Source organism: Diadema antillarum, unplaced genomic scaffold (assembly GCF_040938485.1).
Source record: "Diadema antillarum isolate AM-2024a unplaced genomic scaffold, OU_Dant_1.0 seq00001328_RagTag, whole genome shotgun sequence".
Classification (NCBI taxonomy): domain Eukaryota; kingdom Metazoa; phylum Echinodermata; class Echinoidea; order Diadematoida; family Diadematidae; genus Diadema; species Diadema antillarum.
This window is the reverse complement of record NW_027272098.1, coordinates 1,600-16,708: the sequence shown is the minus strand read 5'-3', so window position 1 is coordinate 16,708 and position 15,109 is coordinate 1,600. Positions and strand designations below refer to the sequence as shown.

The 15,109-nt window shown below is 38.2% G+C and overlaps 1 protein-coding gene across 1 annotated transcript; it reads left to right on the top strand.

The window, feature by feature from the left end:
* Positions 1 to 4,556: 4,556 nt before the first annotated feature.
* LOC139708345 (E3 ubiquitin-protein ligase RBBP6-like) lies at positions 4,557 to 6,958 on the top strand. Its single transcript, XM_071620303.1, has 3 exons — positions 4,557 to 5,435; positions 6,069 to 6,159; positions 6,748 to 6,958. The coding sequence occupies exons 1-3, from the start codon at positions 5,270 to 5,272 to the stop codon at positions 6,872 to 6,874; spliced, it is 384 nt and encodes a 127-aa protein (XP_071476404.1). The 5' UTR covers positions 4,557 to 5,269; the 3' UTR covers positions 6,875 to 6,958.
* The last annotated feature ends 8,151 nt before the right edge of the window (positions 6,959 to 15,109 follow it).

Here is a 15,109-nt window from a genome sequence, read left to right as displayed (position 1 = left end):
ATGGCGTCAAAAGATGCACAAGACTTGAAAGTAAAAAGTCAACGAACAGCGTGGTCAAAAAATTTCGCACAGCGGAATAGTCACGAAATATATCGAGGGGGGGGGGGGTTGATTCAACCCCCCAGACTTTTTAGGGTTAAGAATTCACAGAGTTTGTAAGTCGAGTCTTGATCGTGAGAAACCCCTTTCCATGCAAGGTCACAATCGTGACTGACCTTATTTGACCTCTGACCCTTAAAGTTCACATAAGAAGCCGATCGCCAAAAACTGGACTGTTTGTGTTTTTGAAAGGCTTATTAACCATACTTTCCTATCTCACATCTTTCAAACCCCTAAAAAGGTTGGTTTTTGAGGAATATGCGTTCAAATTTCGTCAAAATATCGAAGCCTTATTCCCCGTTGAGTCAAGACCCCTAGATTATGATGTCACGTAAGGGTATTCCCTCTTATGTCCACGCAAATGCAGTGCTGTCAAAGCTTTAAAATTGCGTCATATCGCTCTCTTATGATGGATTTTATGTTCTAATTTGTTTAAGAATTATTAGAAAAAAATGTTCTAGTGAACGATTTTTTGATACATCACATAATATTCAGAAAATTTAGAATTTTGAGAGGACTTTTTTAGTTTTATTTTGGTTGGAAAAATAACGTCCCGCGTAAAAGATTAATCCGCGAGTGATGCGACTCTGTACGTGCCAGCGCGCGGTACGGTGCGGACGCCAGATGCTGCCAGCAAAGAGCTACCTCTGTGTGTGTGTGTCACTACGTGTGTGTGTGTATGTGTTGTGTATGATGTGCATATCGAGGCAGGAAACTGGGCTGGTGTCGCTTGCGATAGCTCCTATAGGCCTACAACACGCATCACAGCATAGCACGCACCCTGTACTGTACATATCGGATACAGTCACGCTCACAAATCACGTACGTCTTGCAAAACAACCAGACAAAATTTCTGTCTACTATTATTAGTTTACTTGTGGATTGGTTATGATCTTATCGTTGTTCATTTATATGGCATTTATATTTCGAAAGTGCACTCGCGATGCTCGAGTCACTGGCACTATAAAGCCGAGAAGTCGGTTGTGAATACAATCATGTCCGCTTAGCCAAAGTGCGAACGTAACCATGCTCGCCATGCCGGCTGCCCTGGCTTGCAATCGCGATGCTCTCTCTCGTCCGCTCGGCTCCCCGAATTTTACCGGCGGGGCTGCCTAGCTGCTGCTAGCTAGCTGCGCCTGCATACATACGCGGGGTTCGTACGTGTTGTAGGGCGCTCAATACGGTACATGTGAATCGAATGTAAACTGAATACCGAGCACGTACGTACGCACGCAGCGCACACAGGGTATGACAACACATAGGGGGAGTGGCTTCTGCGCTTGTTACGCGTATTTTCTAACCGCTGTACGCTCATTATCTGATCGCTGGAGATCCACACGCGAATGCAGCTTTTCGGCGTTGTTTGCAAACATGATTTGGGTCACATTTTCATGCGTGCTCGTAAAAAAATGGGGTGATATTGCTGTGATTTCAAAGTTAAATTTCTCAAGATAGAAACATCATTTCGCCATGAAATTTGAAATATGTCTTAATGAATATGTCTAAAATCGAGACGAGGAGCATCCCCGTCGTTTGCCATTCCATCTCCATCGAAAGGCAGCGGCTCATGACAATAGGGTTGCGGCACCCGTGGCCCTGCCGCTGCTTCCCCGGCTGACCCGGGATTGACGTCGACAGCACCTTGCTCTCCCACTTCTCCATCGTCCTCTCCCCAGCTTACATCTTCCCAACTTCCATCGTCCTCGTCTATATTCTCGTCCCCTTCTCTGCTTTTGTCGCTTCATTCCTCTTCACTAACGTACTCCTCAAAGTCCATAAAAAGATCACTCTGATAACTCACTGTTCTCGGCCATTTTCGGAAGGAGTGAAAGCTCAAAATTGATCGACGCGAAATTTCGAAACGAACCGCTATGAAAAAGTTACGATGATACAAATGTGAACCGCACGTACGTACGTACAATGCATACGATACGAGCTGCGAGGTGATACGTCATACCGACCGACGGCCGACCGGATCTACTTTCGCACCAAAACTATGAGGAGAAAATTGTGATAATTGTGTGAAATTTGGGCTTGTTGCAGATCATAGTAATACAAAATAATTGTTTGAGAAGAAGCAGTTCATGATAATACTATTAAGTGTAGACAAACAGTAAAGAGTTGGTGTCAAAAGTATAAATAGCAGAGATTTCAGACTTTGAAAAAAAATTGACAGAAATTCTTTCCCGATGCCAAATGCTTTTCTACAGAGCATCCGGGGCCCGTGGCTCTAACTACCCTGGCGTGACGTCACAACTTTTGGAGTCCCGTACTGTGGCTGGTTTTCGAGGGGGAGGGAGGGGGATGTTTGGGACTTGCAAATAGCGGATATCTAGATGCTTGCGGGGATTTGAGCCAAACTTTTTGCATAATTGGTCAATTACCAACATATATTTCATCTACAAACGAATTTTACGAACATTTATTCCCTTCATATAGGATCTTTAACCAACATAATGTACATTTAAAATTGTCACCAAAATTGGGAGTCAACTTTTGGACAAAATGCGTGCCCATTGCTCAACACGCATTGAACATATCTGGTGGTCGTAAGTTTATTTGAAAGTATTTGCGCTTTGGCAACCAAAATGTGACTTCCGTGATACACTGTATGTATAAAAAATGATTAGCAATTCTTTAGTAGTTCATGCTCTGTAGATGTAGAGACCTACAATACAAGGTTTGTAGGTTAAAGATGACTTGTGTACTCATGACTTGTGTGTGAATACTTGAAGGGGATGACAAAGTGCCTCATGCTACCAATGCCCTAGACTTAGTTTCATTGGAGAACTCAAAATATGTGGATTTCTTATGATCATATATGAGTTAACCAAGCAAACAGATGAATATACACTGTAGAATCTATGACCCTGTTTACAGTGCGGGGCTCGGCCATGGCTCGGCCGCGGCCGAGCCCGCCTTCATTTCCGTGTAAACAAGCAAAAGGCCAAAAATGGGGCCAAAATTGGCCACGCTCTGGAGGTGGTCTCAGCCGCGGCCGAGCCTGGCCTTTTCTCAGTGTAAACGCAAACTGGGCCAAATGCGCGGCCAATTTTAATCTGGCTTCCAAACCCTCTGCCCGTACTATTTCGCTATTCAGGATATTAACCCCCTCAATGTTGAAAACTAGTACATATAGTTTAAGGTGGTTTTATCCTGCAAAGGATTTTTCCTTCGGCGAAGACCTTTGCCCGAATGGCAACTTCGTCGCCACAGAATCCAGTTGGCAAAGGGTCTGAAAGCCAGACTATACCAAATTGCGTTTGTTATACAAGCAGAGCGCCACTACGACAAAATATTGAAAGTTTTGAATTAAAAGCGCGCCTGAGCCCGGCAGTGTAAACGGACAAGATTGCGGGGCTCGGCCGCGGCTTGGTCCAGCCCGGCACTGTAAACGGGGTCTATGTTTGAGAGTCGCAGCTGTTTAACAGTACAAAAGAACACTAGTGGTGCACAAGGCAATTTCTGCCATACATGAGAATGATACTGAACAGCAAATTGTGAGTACATGTACAGTAGTGTAGATGAATACCAATTTTTGTGACTGAACTTCAACTTCGATTTTGTTAAAAGATTGTGATAGGCTCTTTGGCATTAAATGTGTATTCGAATAGTGGTATTGTAGTAGCATCAGTCCCAAGCCTGTACGTAATCATGTGAGCGGCTGCTGGACCATGTGCTCATTGTGCAGTGACTGGCAGACCTGACAAAGCTTACAGCATGCTTGCTCTCTCCCCTCACTTGCAGTGCAAGCATATTGGCGCTCGCAGTGTTAGGGTTGCAGTAGTGGTAGTGAAACTTGCCATCAGACGAGGAATGGCACAGAGCCCATTGGACTGCAAATGTGAACAACTGTTTGTGGAAGGGTAGCAAGTGAGAGTGTACGCATACACGCACAGCACATGCAGTATAATTGTATGATCATACATGTACAGTGGGGGGGGGGGGGGGGGAAGGCCTTGTGCGCTGGTACTGTGCTTGTTGCAGTATAAACTATTTGCTCTATGATCATCCAATTGCTTGAGATCCACACGTGTATGCAGCTTTTCAGCATTGTGTGCAAACATGATTTGGACACCTTTTTGCTCATATTCGGCAAAAACAGTTGCAATATTGAAGTGATATGAAAGGTAACTTTCTTGAGATAGAAACATCATTTCATTGTTTAATTTGAAACATGTCTTGACAATGCACATAATTCTCATATGAAAAAGCTCACAATTTGCATTTCATGGAATTTCAAAAATTACAAAAATATTCCACCAGACACCCTACCAATTACATTGTGTCTCCTTTCCTTCTGTACTGTACCAATCATGAGCAAATTATGAATATTCATGAGTACGGCACATGCACAGTGCCTTACAATGTTCATTTGAAAATGAACAACAGAAAGGAGATAAACATACACACACACACACACACACTCACACACACACACACACACACACACACACACACACACACACACACACACAGAATACATTGTAAATGTATGTTTGCCAAGTTTTGTGATCTCTCAAGGGGGAACCCAGCAAATTCTCTCCCATTTCCTACTTATGCAGCTTGCAAGCTCAGGAGTGCACAGAACTGATGAAATTTAATTTCTCTATATTACAAAGCTATCTTCATAAACTGAAAGTCAGCATATTATTGATGTCAACTTTTTCTTGAGGTCGAATTTGTGTGTGTGTGTATATGTATGTGTGTGTATACATATTGTATGTATGTATTGAGCAAAATTATCCCTGCCTGCTAAAGCTAGCTGTGAGACACAATTTTGTATTGCAAGAAAGTTTGCAATCTTTGCAGTCTCGCTACTGTATGTGCAGACAGTGCCTCAATCTGGATGAAGTATGAGCGCAGGAGTGGAGCTAATTACCTCTGAACACCAAACTTTTCAGGAACCATGAGATAACAAGTACGGTACCGGTACTGGGGAAGCAGCAGCATTTCTCAATATGTAATATGAATTCATTGTGTAGAATTTGTTTGCAGCAATTGGAATAAGTTAAAGATTGTTTACATTTGAGATTGTTTACATTTGAGGTGACTGTATTTTCCAACCTCATAAATTTATGTGCTTTCATTCTTTACTTATATCTACACAGGATTTTCCAACCTTCATCACTTCGGAGTACCAGGAGGACGCTGATCAGCATCTACCATCATGTCTTCTGTCCACTACAAGTTCAAAAGTAGTATCGACTATGATACTGTTACTTTTGATGGGCTCCACATATCACTGGCAGACCTTAAAAAGGCCATCATGGAGCAGAAGAAAATTGGCCGAGCAGAATTTGACCTTCAAGTGACTAATGCACAAACATCAGAAGGTGAGTGCGGTAATTGATGGTGTTTTGTTTATTTTGTTTGATATTTTTCCAGATGCATAATCTTGTGGATACAAGCTCTGGCATTGCAGGCAGGTTTAGTAGAGGGCTGGCCCATTCACGATTCAGGCCCATACATTGTTCATACTTTGGATAGTTAACAGTTCCATGAACATTAAGATAAGGCTTCCACTAGTTCGCTCATTAAAAAATAGGGGTAGTGTGGTCACACAAACTTCTGTAGGTAGAAACATAATATACAGTATGAAGAGAAATACAATGTAAAGAGACATGTTGCCATGCAAGTGCAAATGGTCCATCCAAGGGTGTTGTTTATCAGTGGCAATATACATGTGCAGGAGCTGTGCATTTCTTGGAATCCTCACAATTCTGTGAGATTGTATGCAAATTACTCTGCCACTTGATAGGCATACAACTGTGCTTGTATAGAATTCTTCAGTTTTTTATATGGACTTGTGTGTGTGTGTGTGTGTGTGTGTGTGTCAATAAGGATCTCAAAGTGTGTCAGGAATGCATTTCTTCTAGCTTGCTGTAATTTATTGCAAATTTTATCCAGTTATTCGTATATGTGTCCTTTCATAACCCCTTTGATTTTGCCTTTTATCTCTTTGATAGAATACAAGAATGAGGAGGATCTGATCCCAAGGAATGCTTCAGTGCAGGTCAAGAGGGTCCCAATAGGTGGCATGCGGCCTAACCTTGTTGCGTAAGTTCTAGTAATTAATCTGCATTGTCATTTAGAACTGCTGCTTCCATAAAATGTGCATATCAAGCCTGTTCAAAATGAAATGCATTACACATTGTGGCCATAAACAGTGTTAACTTAGTACTGTACACAGAATTGATCCTGGTATGATGTCAAAAAAGGAACTACCAATAATAAAAGGAAGTGTACAGTTTACCATTTCTACTGAGCACAGTGTCTGATAGTTTACATGCTGTCAGTTGTATGAAACATATTTCTGTTCCTTGTGTTTAGATGTCAATGTATAGCACAGCTGAAATAAATCTCTGCTGTTAAGTTGTCGCACACAACTAAAGTGCACTGATCATCATACTGTGGTGAATTTGACACCGTGTTCTCACAAGTGTTACTGGCTTCAAGAAAATTTTGACAAGTGGAGAGATAGAGGTGATTCAGAATTAACAGTTTGTTAAAACGCCAACATGAAATGATACAACGTAAACCTCAGAAGGAACCATGCAAGATGTTCCTCTCTCAATCACATTAGATCAGTGATCATCATAGATGTGTAAAACTGTAAAATGTTTATCTTCTTATATCTCCATACAGGGCACCAACAAAAATGGAAGATGGCTCATCTAAAGCAGTACGTAATCAGACCTGGTGGTATCATTCCCTTTTCCTTATTCACGAAAAAGAATTGCAAGTATTGAATGTATATCATTCTGTCAGGTGAGGTGCACATTGTGTTTGTTCTGCAATTTGTCTTCCTAGCTAATGGAATTAACTTTTTTCCTTTTTTTTTGATGACTCATCTTGATTTGACCCCAATACTTCTTTTGTTTTATGAACTTTTCCAGTTTCCCCCATAGTGTCATGCTGTTTACTAATACAATCAACAAGTGGAAAGGCACATTTGACATTCTATGTGTGTATCATTAGAGTGGGATTGTTCTTTCAGTCCATTTATTTCACTTGTAGGGAACTAAGTGACTGAATGCAATTTGTAGCATTCATGACCATTCACATAATGATTAGCCTACAGATTATGACTTATCATGACTTCCTATTTGCACATTCAAAGAATGACTTTTTTTTTTTTTACTATTGTAAAGTAACCAGTTGTGTACTCTTGCAATCTTCACTCGATGAATGAGTGTTCATGGATATGATTGATAATGATATGTTTGATATGGAATTATGTAGGAGTTTTGTGACTGAATATTACACTTTTATGTGTAATGGTGCAAATCTCTGCATTTCTGTGAATAAATTGCTTTGAAAACATGTAGTGTTTTTGCTAAAATCTGCCGTTGAAGGCAGATTAACTGTCAAGATCTTCCGGGTTATGGAAAGTATTTGTATCACTGTTTTAGGTGAATCCATTTACAAGGTTTTTTTGTCACTCTGTTCAGTCATTTAATTTTCTACAATTGGCTATGTTATAAATGCCATTATGTATACATTTCTTCATTTTTCCCCAAGTACTGATTTGTTGAGGAAAAGGGGAGATTTTTGGCTCTTTGATGTATTTAAATTAAATGACAGACAAACCTTTTTTTAGCAACTTATGTATACCACCATTATTTTGGGGAATACATTCAAAGTTTTGTGAGTTTTTTAAGTAAAGATCAAAACAAAATTAGTGAAAAGTACTATGGGATGTACTGTGCCAGCATTTTTGAGACCATTAAAAGGCTTAACATGGAGGACATTCGTGAAAACATAAAAATGCTCTTTTTGAAGCAATCTGTGAATATTTGTAGTAGAAGAGACAATGTATTATTGATGATGGATTTTAAGAAAGAGGTAAAAGTTGATATGTGAAGTGAAAAACTACCGTGTGGCTCATAAACCAAGACCTGTTTTGGTCTGTGGATTGCAGGTACTTTTATTCTTCCTGCATGTTGTGTTTTTACTGGTGATGAGAACATACAATTTGTTATGAACACTATTTAGTGTGTAAAAGCAGTAGAGTGACAAGATGGCAGCCATTTTGCTATGTCCAGATGTGGGTGTGTATAATGTGTGGGTGTGCCTGTCTGTCTGCCTGTATGTGTATGTATGTATGTATGTATGTATGTATGTATTTTAAATACCAACACCCTGCAAGTGATGCCAAAGGCAAGGTGTGTTCAGTATTATCCATCTTACCACGATCACTTGATAACTGGGGCATGATAATGAAGTTTAGCGTTGTTTATTTCATGGTAAGACATGGAAGTCTGCTGTGAGGACAAAGCCATGTGTTTTTGGTTTCTTTTTTCATGATTAAAGTGATAAAAGAGATCATTGCTCCGAGATAAAGAAGTCTTGGTACAATAATTGGCCATGCAGGACTTTATCTCTTTGATTTCAGATTATACTAGCGCATTCAAGGAGGCAAAGACTACCAGTGCAATATGAATTCTGGCAGGCAGCACTTGTTGTCATTAAAATATATGAAGATACAAAAAATACAGTGCACTCCCGTTATAAAGAACACTGTTAGATAACGAAATTCCGGTTCCAATGAAGTAAAAATTCATGCCACAACATCATCCACTCTATTTTTTTTTTTAATTGTGTATTTTTTCTGCTATAACAAAATCTCGATAAAATGAAAGAAAACTGACAGAAAACTGACGGTCCCAAGGAATTTGTTACAATGGGAGTCCACTGTACTGTAAACATGGGAATTTTTGTGCATTTTATGTGACATCAAACTTGCTCAAAAGCAGGTGAAATTTTGTTCTTGTTTTATGTTATGCTATTTTATCGATGGATTATTCAGAAATTCAAACAAGCAAAATTCATTGAAAGCTGGCTAAGAGTGAAAAATTACCCCCCCCCCCCAAAAAAAAAAAAAAAAAAAAAAAAAAATCAACTTTTGCATTATAGGCCAACGAATGCCTGTGTATGATACTGGGATTATCTTGCCAAGACCAGTTGCCATTAGCTCAAATTCATGTAACAGTTCAACATGACCTTTTTTGCTTTGTTTTTGTGAGGTTTTTTTTTTTATGTCGCATGAATGTGTCATTAAAAGAGCAGCTGATGGACTCCTGTAATCACACTTTTATCAAATGACACAGTTGTACAGAGAGGAGGATAGTGTGGTATGGGGAGACATTGTGTTGATGCAGAGGTGTTGAGTGTGTTGCAGCACTTCAAATCATTTGTTTCTTTTTATTTATCTTCATATTCTTGATGCATTGTATTATGTGCATTCTGTATCACTATCTGTATGTCACATTTGTAAAAAGAGCATGATCAGATGATTCATGAAAATGTAATGTTGTAATGTTTTGTGGAGAAGCCAGATTGATACATGGTTTGATGGAAATATTTTGTTAACACTCTTGTGGACTGCATTTGAGATGTGTTAAAATGATGTACAATGTATTAAGTGCTTGCCTTGGACCATCACATGAAGTTCAGCGAAAAGGATGAATACTGAGTTCCTGATGAATATGTGATCATTTCTAAGGACTGAGAATGAAGCACTACATAAAAATGATGATGCCATGGATCATTATAATTATAGTGATGGGACATTTCAACACATGGACCACTTTTATTATTTTCTTCAATGTCTGCTCTTGCTTCCAAGTACTTGCATAGTTCATCTCTTCAACAAATCATGTACAGATATCCTTGGGGATATTGGATTGAGGGAAAAAAATGACTGTATGAAATATGATGAAAGCTGCTACAGTGCATCTGTGTGAAGATTATTTTATCATGACTGTGTGTATAGACTAAGATGCTATTAAATGTTCAGACTCTTTATGTGCAATGTGGAAAATACAGATGGCCACAACCATTTGTGCACATCAAAAAGAGGATATTTTGAGTTTTCAGTTTCTACTCCAGTGTACTGATATCAATTGAACATGTTTGTTTTTTGTTTTTTGTTTTTTGCGAGAAGTATGATGGAAACATATCCCCCCCCCCCTTTAGCATTAAAATGTATCAAGTGAAATTCAAGTGTGGACTTAAGTGCAGAGTAATGTTAGCATATTTTTATAAAGTAAAGAAATAAAAAATTCTAAACACAAATTATTATGTAGGTTGTTTTTACGACAAGTGTACTGAAAGCTTAAAGCTACATCAGTGTAAAATGAACATGGACACACACACACCCACACCCACATAAATTCCTCTTTCAGAATTCTGCACTTTTAACTGGCAATGGAAACTGTAAATTGCTGGCATTTAGAGTTGTGTCATGGAAATACAGTTCAACCGTGATTAAATGGCCATGGTGGCACCGCGATAAGAGATATACAGTAGATGTACTCAAATACAGTGACAGGAATCGATTTGGTTGAAATAGGGCTTGAGGTTTCCAACTTTTTTAGTGAGATCATGAGAAACTCTTATGAAGTATAAAAATATGTACAATTCAAAGAGGAGTTTAAAGGTTATTTTATGAAAAATGTTTGTTGTGAAATATCTGAGATATATAAAAAAATACACTGAAAATACATGAAAACATTAAAGTCAGCCAGTCGATTTCAAGATATAGAGAATCCTGTGAGTGGATGGCCTTATAATTGAGGTCGGACTATATAATACTTCATGATGTCAACATATTAGCAACTCATTTGAAGAAGTCATGTGACATATTTTGAATGGCTGCGACATGCAATTGTAGTACAACTTACAATAGTGTACTGTTGTACACTGCTGTTCATGCAAAACTGTTGTGCATGGCTATACATTTTGTATGTTGATTTATGCTGCACCTATACAGTACATTGTGCCATGAATTAAACTGAAGGAGCGTTCAGGTAAATCTAAACAGGCATGTCTGATATGATAACTCTAAGCTGAACATTCAGACAAGATAAGTGTAACACTCAATCTGGCCTTGAAACAGACATTGTACAGTGAATATTTTCCTGCACTTGTCAAACTTCTGGCATGCCCCCATCTTGAAAATGTGTTCATGCATGTTTATGTTTACTTCCATTTCTATCATGTTAGAGAAGGGCTAATTATTGGAAAAATGTTCAAAGCCTGCAGTTATGATCAGATTTCTATACTGCAAACTTTCCTGTATGTTCATCTGCACATTTCATGGCGTACATCTGTAGTTTACGATGTACAAAGTATAATGGTGTGAATTGTAAACATAAAAATCCAAGTTGTAAACATACATGTAAGATGTATAATTTACAGTTGGTTGATTTTTGTGCTCAAGCAGTATTTGATATTTGATGAGTAGAAGATGAATGTTGCATACATTTGTATGTACAGTGTACAAGGTGGGAATTCTAAATGGCCATAATTGATCAATGATGATTGATTGACTTGAGGTGAAAGATGTGAGCTAAAGCATTGTTAGGGATTTTCATTAAATTATTAAATCATTTTTTTTTTAATCAATCTTTTTCTCATTAAACCAGTGCACCAATGTATGTACAGATGAATATGTTGCCAAATGCTACACATTATACTGGCCCTTTTTCCTGACCCAATAATTGCAAAAGGAAAATTTTGTATCACAAAGTAATAATCATATTAATAACAATGAGTATTGACAGTATACATGTAGGCGTTTTCACATCAACCTGATGTTTCAAAATAGCGCACTATTTTCTGACTCGGGAATATAACGAAATACCGCGCTATTTGATAATGTCAATACAAATTAGCGTGCTAATTGATCAAGAAAACTTCTTGAGTCCAACTCGGGAAATTTCCGAAATAGCAGGATAGTTAATGCGAACTAGCGTGCTATTTGATAATGTTCCGGCTGATGTGAATAGGAAATGAAATAGCGCACTATTTGCGATTGTGAAAAATATCTCGAGCTTGGATTTATATCGAGCTGACGTGAAAACGCCTAATGTGAGAGTCACATGCAAACATATCCAGCATTTCAGCAGGTATACTCTTTCGAACAATTACCCTCACAGCAACTTTCTATAAGGGCATGATCTCGGCAATAGTTAAACTCACAGACTATTATAAGAAAGTCCTTGGGACTGGCAGTTTTCTTTCATTTTGTTACAACTGAACAGTAAAGTATACAAAGAGAAATACTTAATAATTTTTGGATCTGAATTTTTTCTTTGTTGCAACAAGAATTTTGTTATAATTGTGTTCGTTATAATGGGATTACACAGTAAACTGTATTATGCTTCAGGTCATTGTTTTCAACCTTACATGTAGTTCCATTCTTTACTGTGTGTGCAGTGTGTGAGTACTATATCATGAAGAAGAGTCTTTGTTTTACTTCCAAGGGTTATACAGCCTGTACAATTTGTACACTATTAAAGAGATGTACAGTGTATGCACTACCCAAAATATCTTTTTTGTGTAGATCAGATTGGTTTCTGATTTATACAGCCATGGACGGCTTGGAGGTTGGTTATTTTTTACGCAAAGAATCAAAATTTGGGCGTGACCGTTTTTCACATTTGTTTTTTTTTTTTGTTTTTTGGTTTTTTTTACTGCTTTGGCTAATACACTGTAAAAGCAGAAATGTTCACATGCATTTAATTTCATGAATTTTGCAAGAGTCGATATTCATGAAATAAAAAGGCATGTAAAAATTTCTTACACGCATTGAGTGCCAGTGGCAATTCACGAATTCAATGCCATGATGATATCTTGCTTTCAAGGACACACAATGTACCATGCAAAGTCCTAGCCATCTCCGTGAACACAAGCACACAGAAAGTTTGGCTCAAACGAGAAATTTATGCAGAATATTAAACCAGGTTATGTGTTTAATTAGTGTATGATGTTAAATGCTTCTACAAGTATCTGCTGTTTATGCTCATGTTTGTCAGCAGGTAAGCAGATTTGGATATTATGATGTGAGTGGTTGTCCTTGCAATGAAAACTGCTGTGGACTGTTGTTTGAATAGGTGAAAGTGAGTTGCAGTTTTGTTTTCTCTTTAGAATTTGATACTCTTTTATATGATGAATAATAAATGATAATTACAGTGACCATGCATTATGTGTATTTGTGTCTTATCATTTACCAACCTATCACTGAATTTATTTTTCTATCATTGAAATTGATAGCAAGGATGATTGTTCAGAACAGGTACAGTGTTTGCAGTAAAGTTAAGGATGGTTTTCAATTTCCCCACCTGAAATAGCAAACATGTAGAAGAACCTAGCCTCTCTGAATGCTATTTTTTTAACCATAATTACTTTACGAACTGATATTCTTGTGAAATGTCTCTTGTCCAACATTTCTGTGTGTTAATTTCATGATTACGAGGATCTAGGAATCGTTACTTCACCTTTCACAAAATAAATAAAAATGAATATCAAACAAGTGACAATACTAGTACTGAATATTTTTACGTGGTAATTCTCTCTATATAAACAAATACTGTGTATTTCACATGCAAAAGCACTGGACAAATGAGTTATGCCCCAGATATCGTCATATGTCCCACACATATGTCATAGCCCACACAGCATGCTCGACCTGCTGTTGTACAGTAGTTAATAAATTCGGTCAACTCCATTGCCAGTATGGCTAACCTTTTTTTTTTTTTTTTGGTAAAGAAATCATTTTTTGGCCATTCTTCTATTCTTGTGTCATTTTCAAAGTTCAAAGGAGATTTGCAGAAGTCATGAAAATAAAACCTGCAAAAGTTTCAGCTTACACAATATTCATATCACCATTTTGATTACTATCGCCATTACTGGTCATTAAGCAGGGATACCAGTCTTCAGGCAAAAGCCTGAATTCAGGCCCTGGTACAATCAAATTTCAGGATCTTTCATGTGCAAACCAACTTCTTGTAGATGTTATTTAGGTACTCTCTTTCATTCTAACTGGCATCCCTAATTAAGACAAAAGTGTCTAGCAAAAGCAAATTTTGTATCTAACACTGGTCCTTTTGGCTTTTGGATAGACAGATGACTTGATATTGGACCTCTAGAGAGGTTGTCCCACTTTTGTGTATTTTTTTTACCCTTTTTTCCCCTTGCCATTAAGTTCTGTGTATAGGGTGCTCATCAAAAATGGAGACTGACTAAAGGAGTTGGCACACACACACACAAGTACAAACGATGGAAATTTTCACCAAAATCTTATGTGGACTTGCACACAAGACATAAATATGTGTTCTGTGTTCATGCCACATTGCACATAGTTTCCTTATTTTTCCTCTTTTTCTTTTTAATTCACCTGAGCAGTATGCTCAGGTGAGCTACTATGATCACTCTTAGTCTGGAATGTGTTGTTAATAAACTTTTTATATTTACATCTTATTTTTGGAAAACTAATGACAATGATTTTTGCCGAATTTACCAGGGAGGGATTGGGGGATAGGATATCAGTTTGTTAATTAAATGGATACTATTTTATGGGCACCGCAGGTACCATTTAACTCGAAAGGGGGGGGGGGGGGGGCTAACCCCCCAAAACAACACAATTAAGGAATCTTTAAAAATCTTCTCTAGTACCAGAAGTGATAGAACTAAGTTAATGCTTTGAATATGTTTGTCGATGACTGTCGTTACAAGTTTGTTCATGACTGTTCCAGGGATAACAATCGAGGCACGTTATCCACATGTGGTGTTCATTCTGTTTGGACTATTACGCATGCATGTCATGTGCGTCTGATGAATCTTACTGCAAGAGCATCTTAACAGAAGGGTTGTAAGAACATGGCTGTAATATCGAGGCAATTTCAGGGTAAGTGCCGTAGCTGGTTTGGGGTAGAATTTGTCAAAAGTCAACAGTGACAACGTCCAAGTAGCATTTTGCATGGTGTGTCTGAACAGGCAAGGTAAAAAGAAGATTGTGTGGACATTGTCATGGTAACTTTGCTTCAAACGGTTCTATCAAAATGGGCTCAAATGTGGTACCACATTGATGATCAAAACACATTTCCTGTGAACCCGCCCCCCCCCCCCCCACAAAAAAAAAAAAAAATACTTGCGAATAATGAGGAAGAAAATGTTAGGTTTGCTCCTCTTTTCAGCGTAAGTGTTAGCTGTATATTGTGTA

Coding starts and splice junctions, on each gene's coding strand:
- LOC139708345 (XM_071620303.1), top strand. CDS start 5,270: ATGTCTTCTGTCCACTACAAGTTCAAAAGTAGTATCGACTATGATACT. Junction 5,436..6,068: donor TAATGCACAAACATCAGAAG/GTGAGTGCGGTA, acceptor TCTCTTTGATAG/AATACAAGAATGAGGAGGAT. Junction 6,160..6,747: donor ATGCGGCCTAACCTTGTTGC/GTAAGTTCTAGT, acceptor ATCTCCATACAG/GGCACCAACAAAAATGGAAG.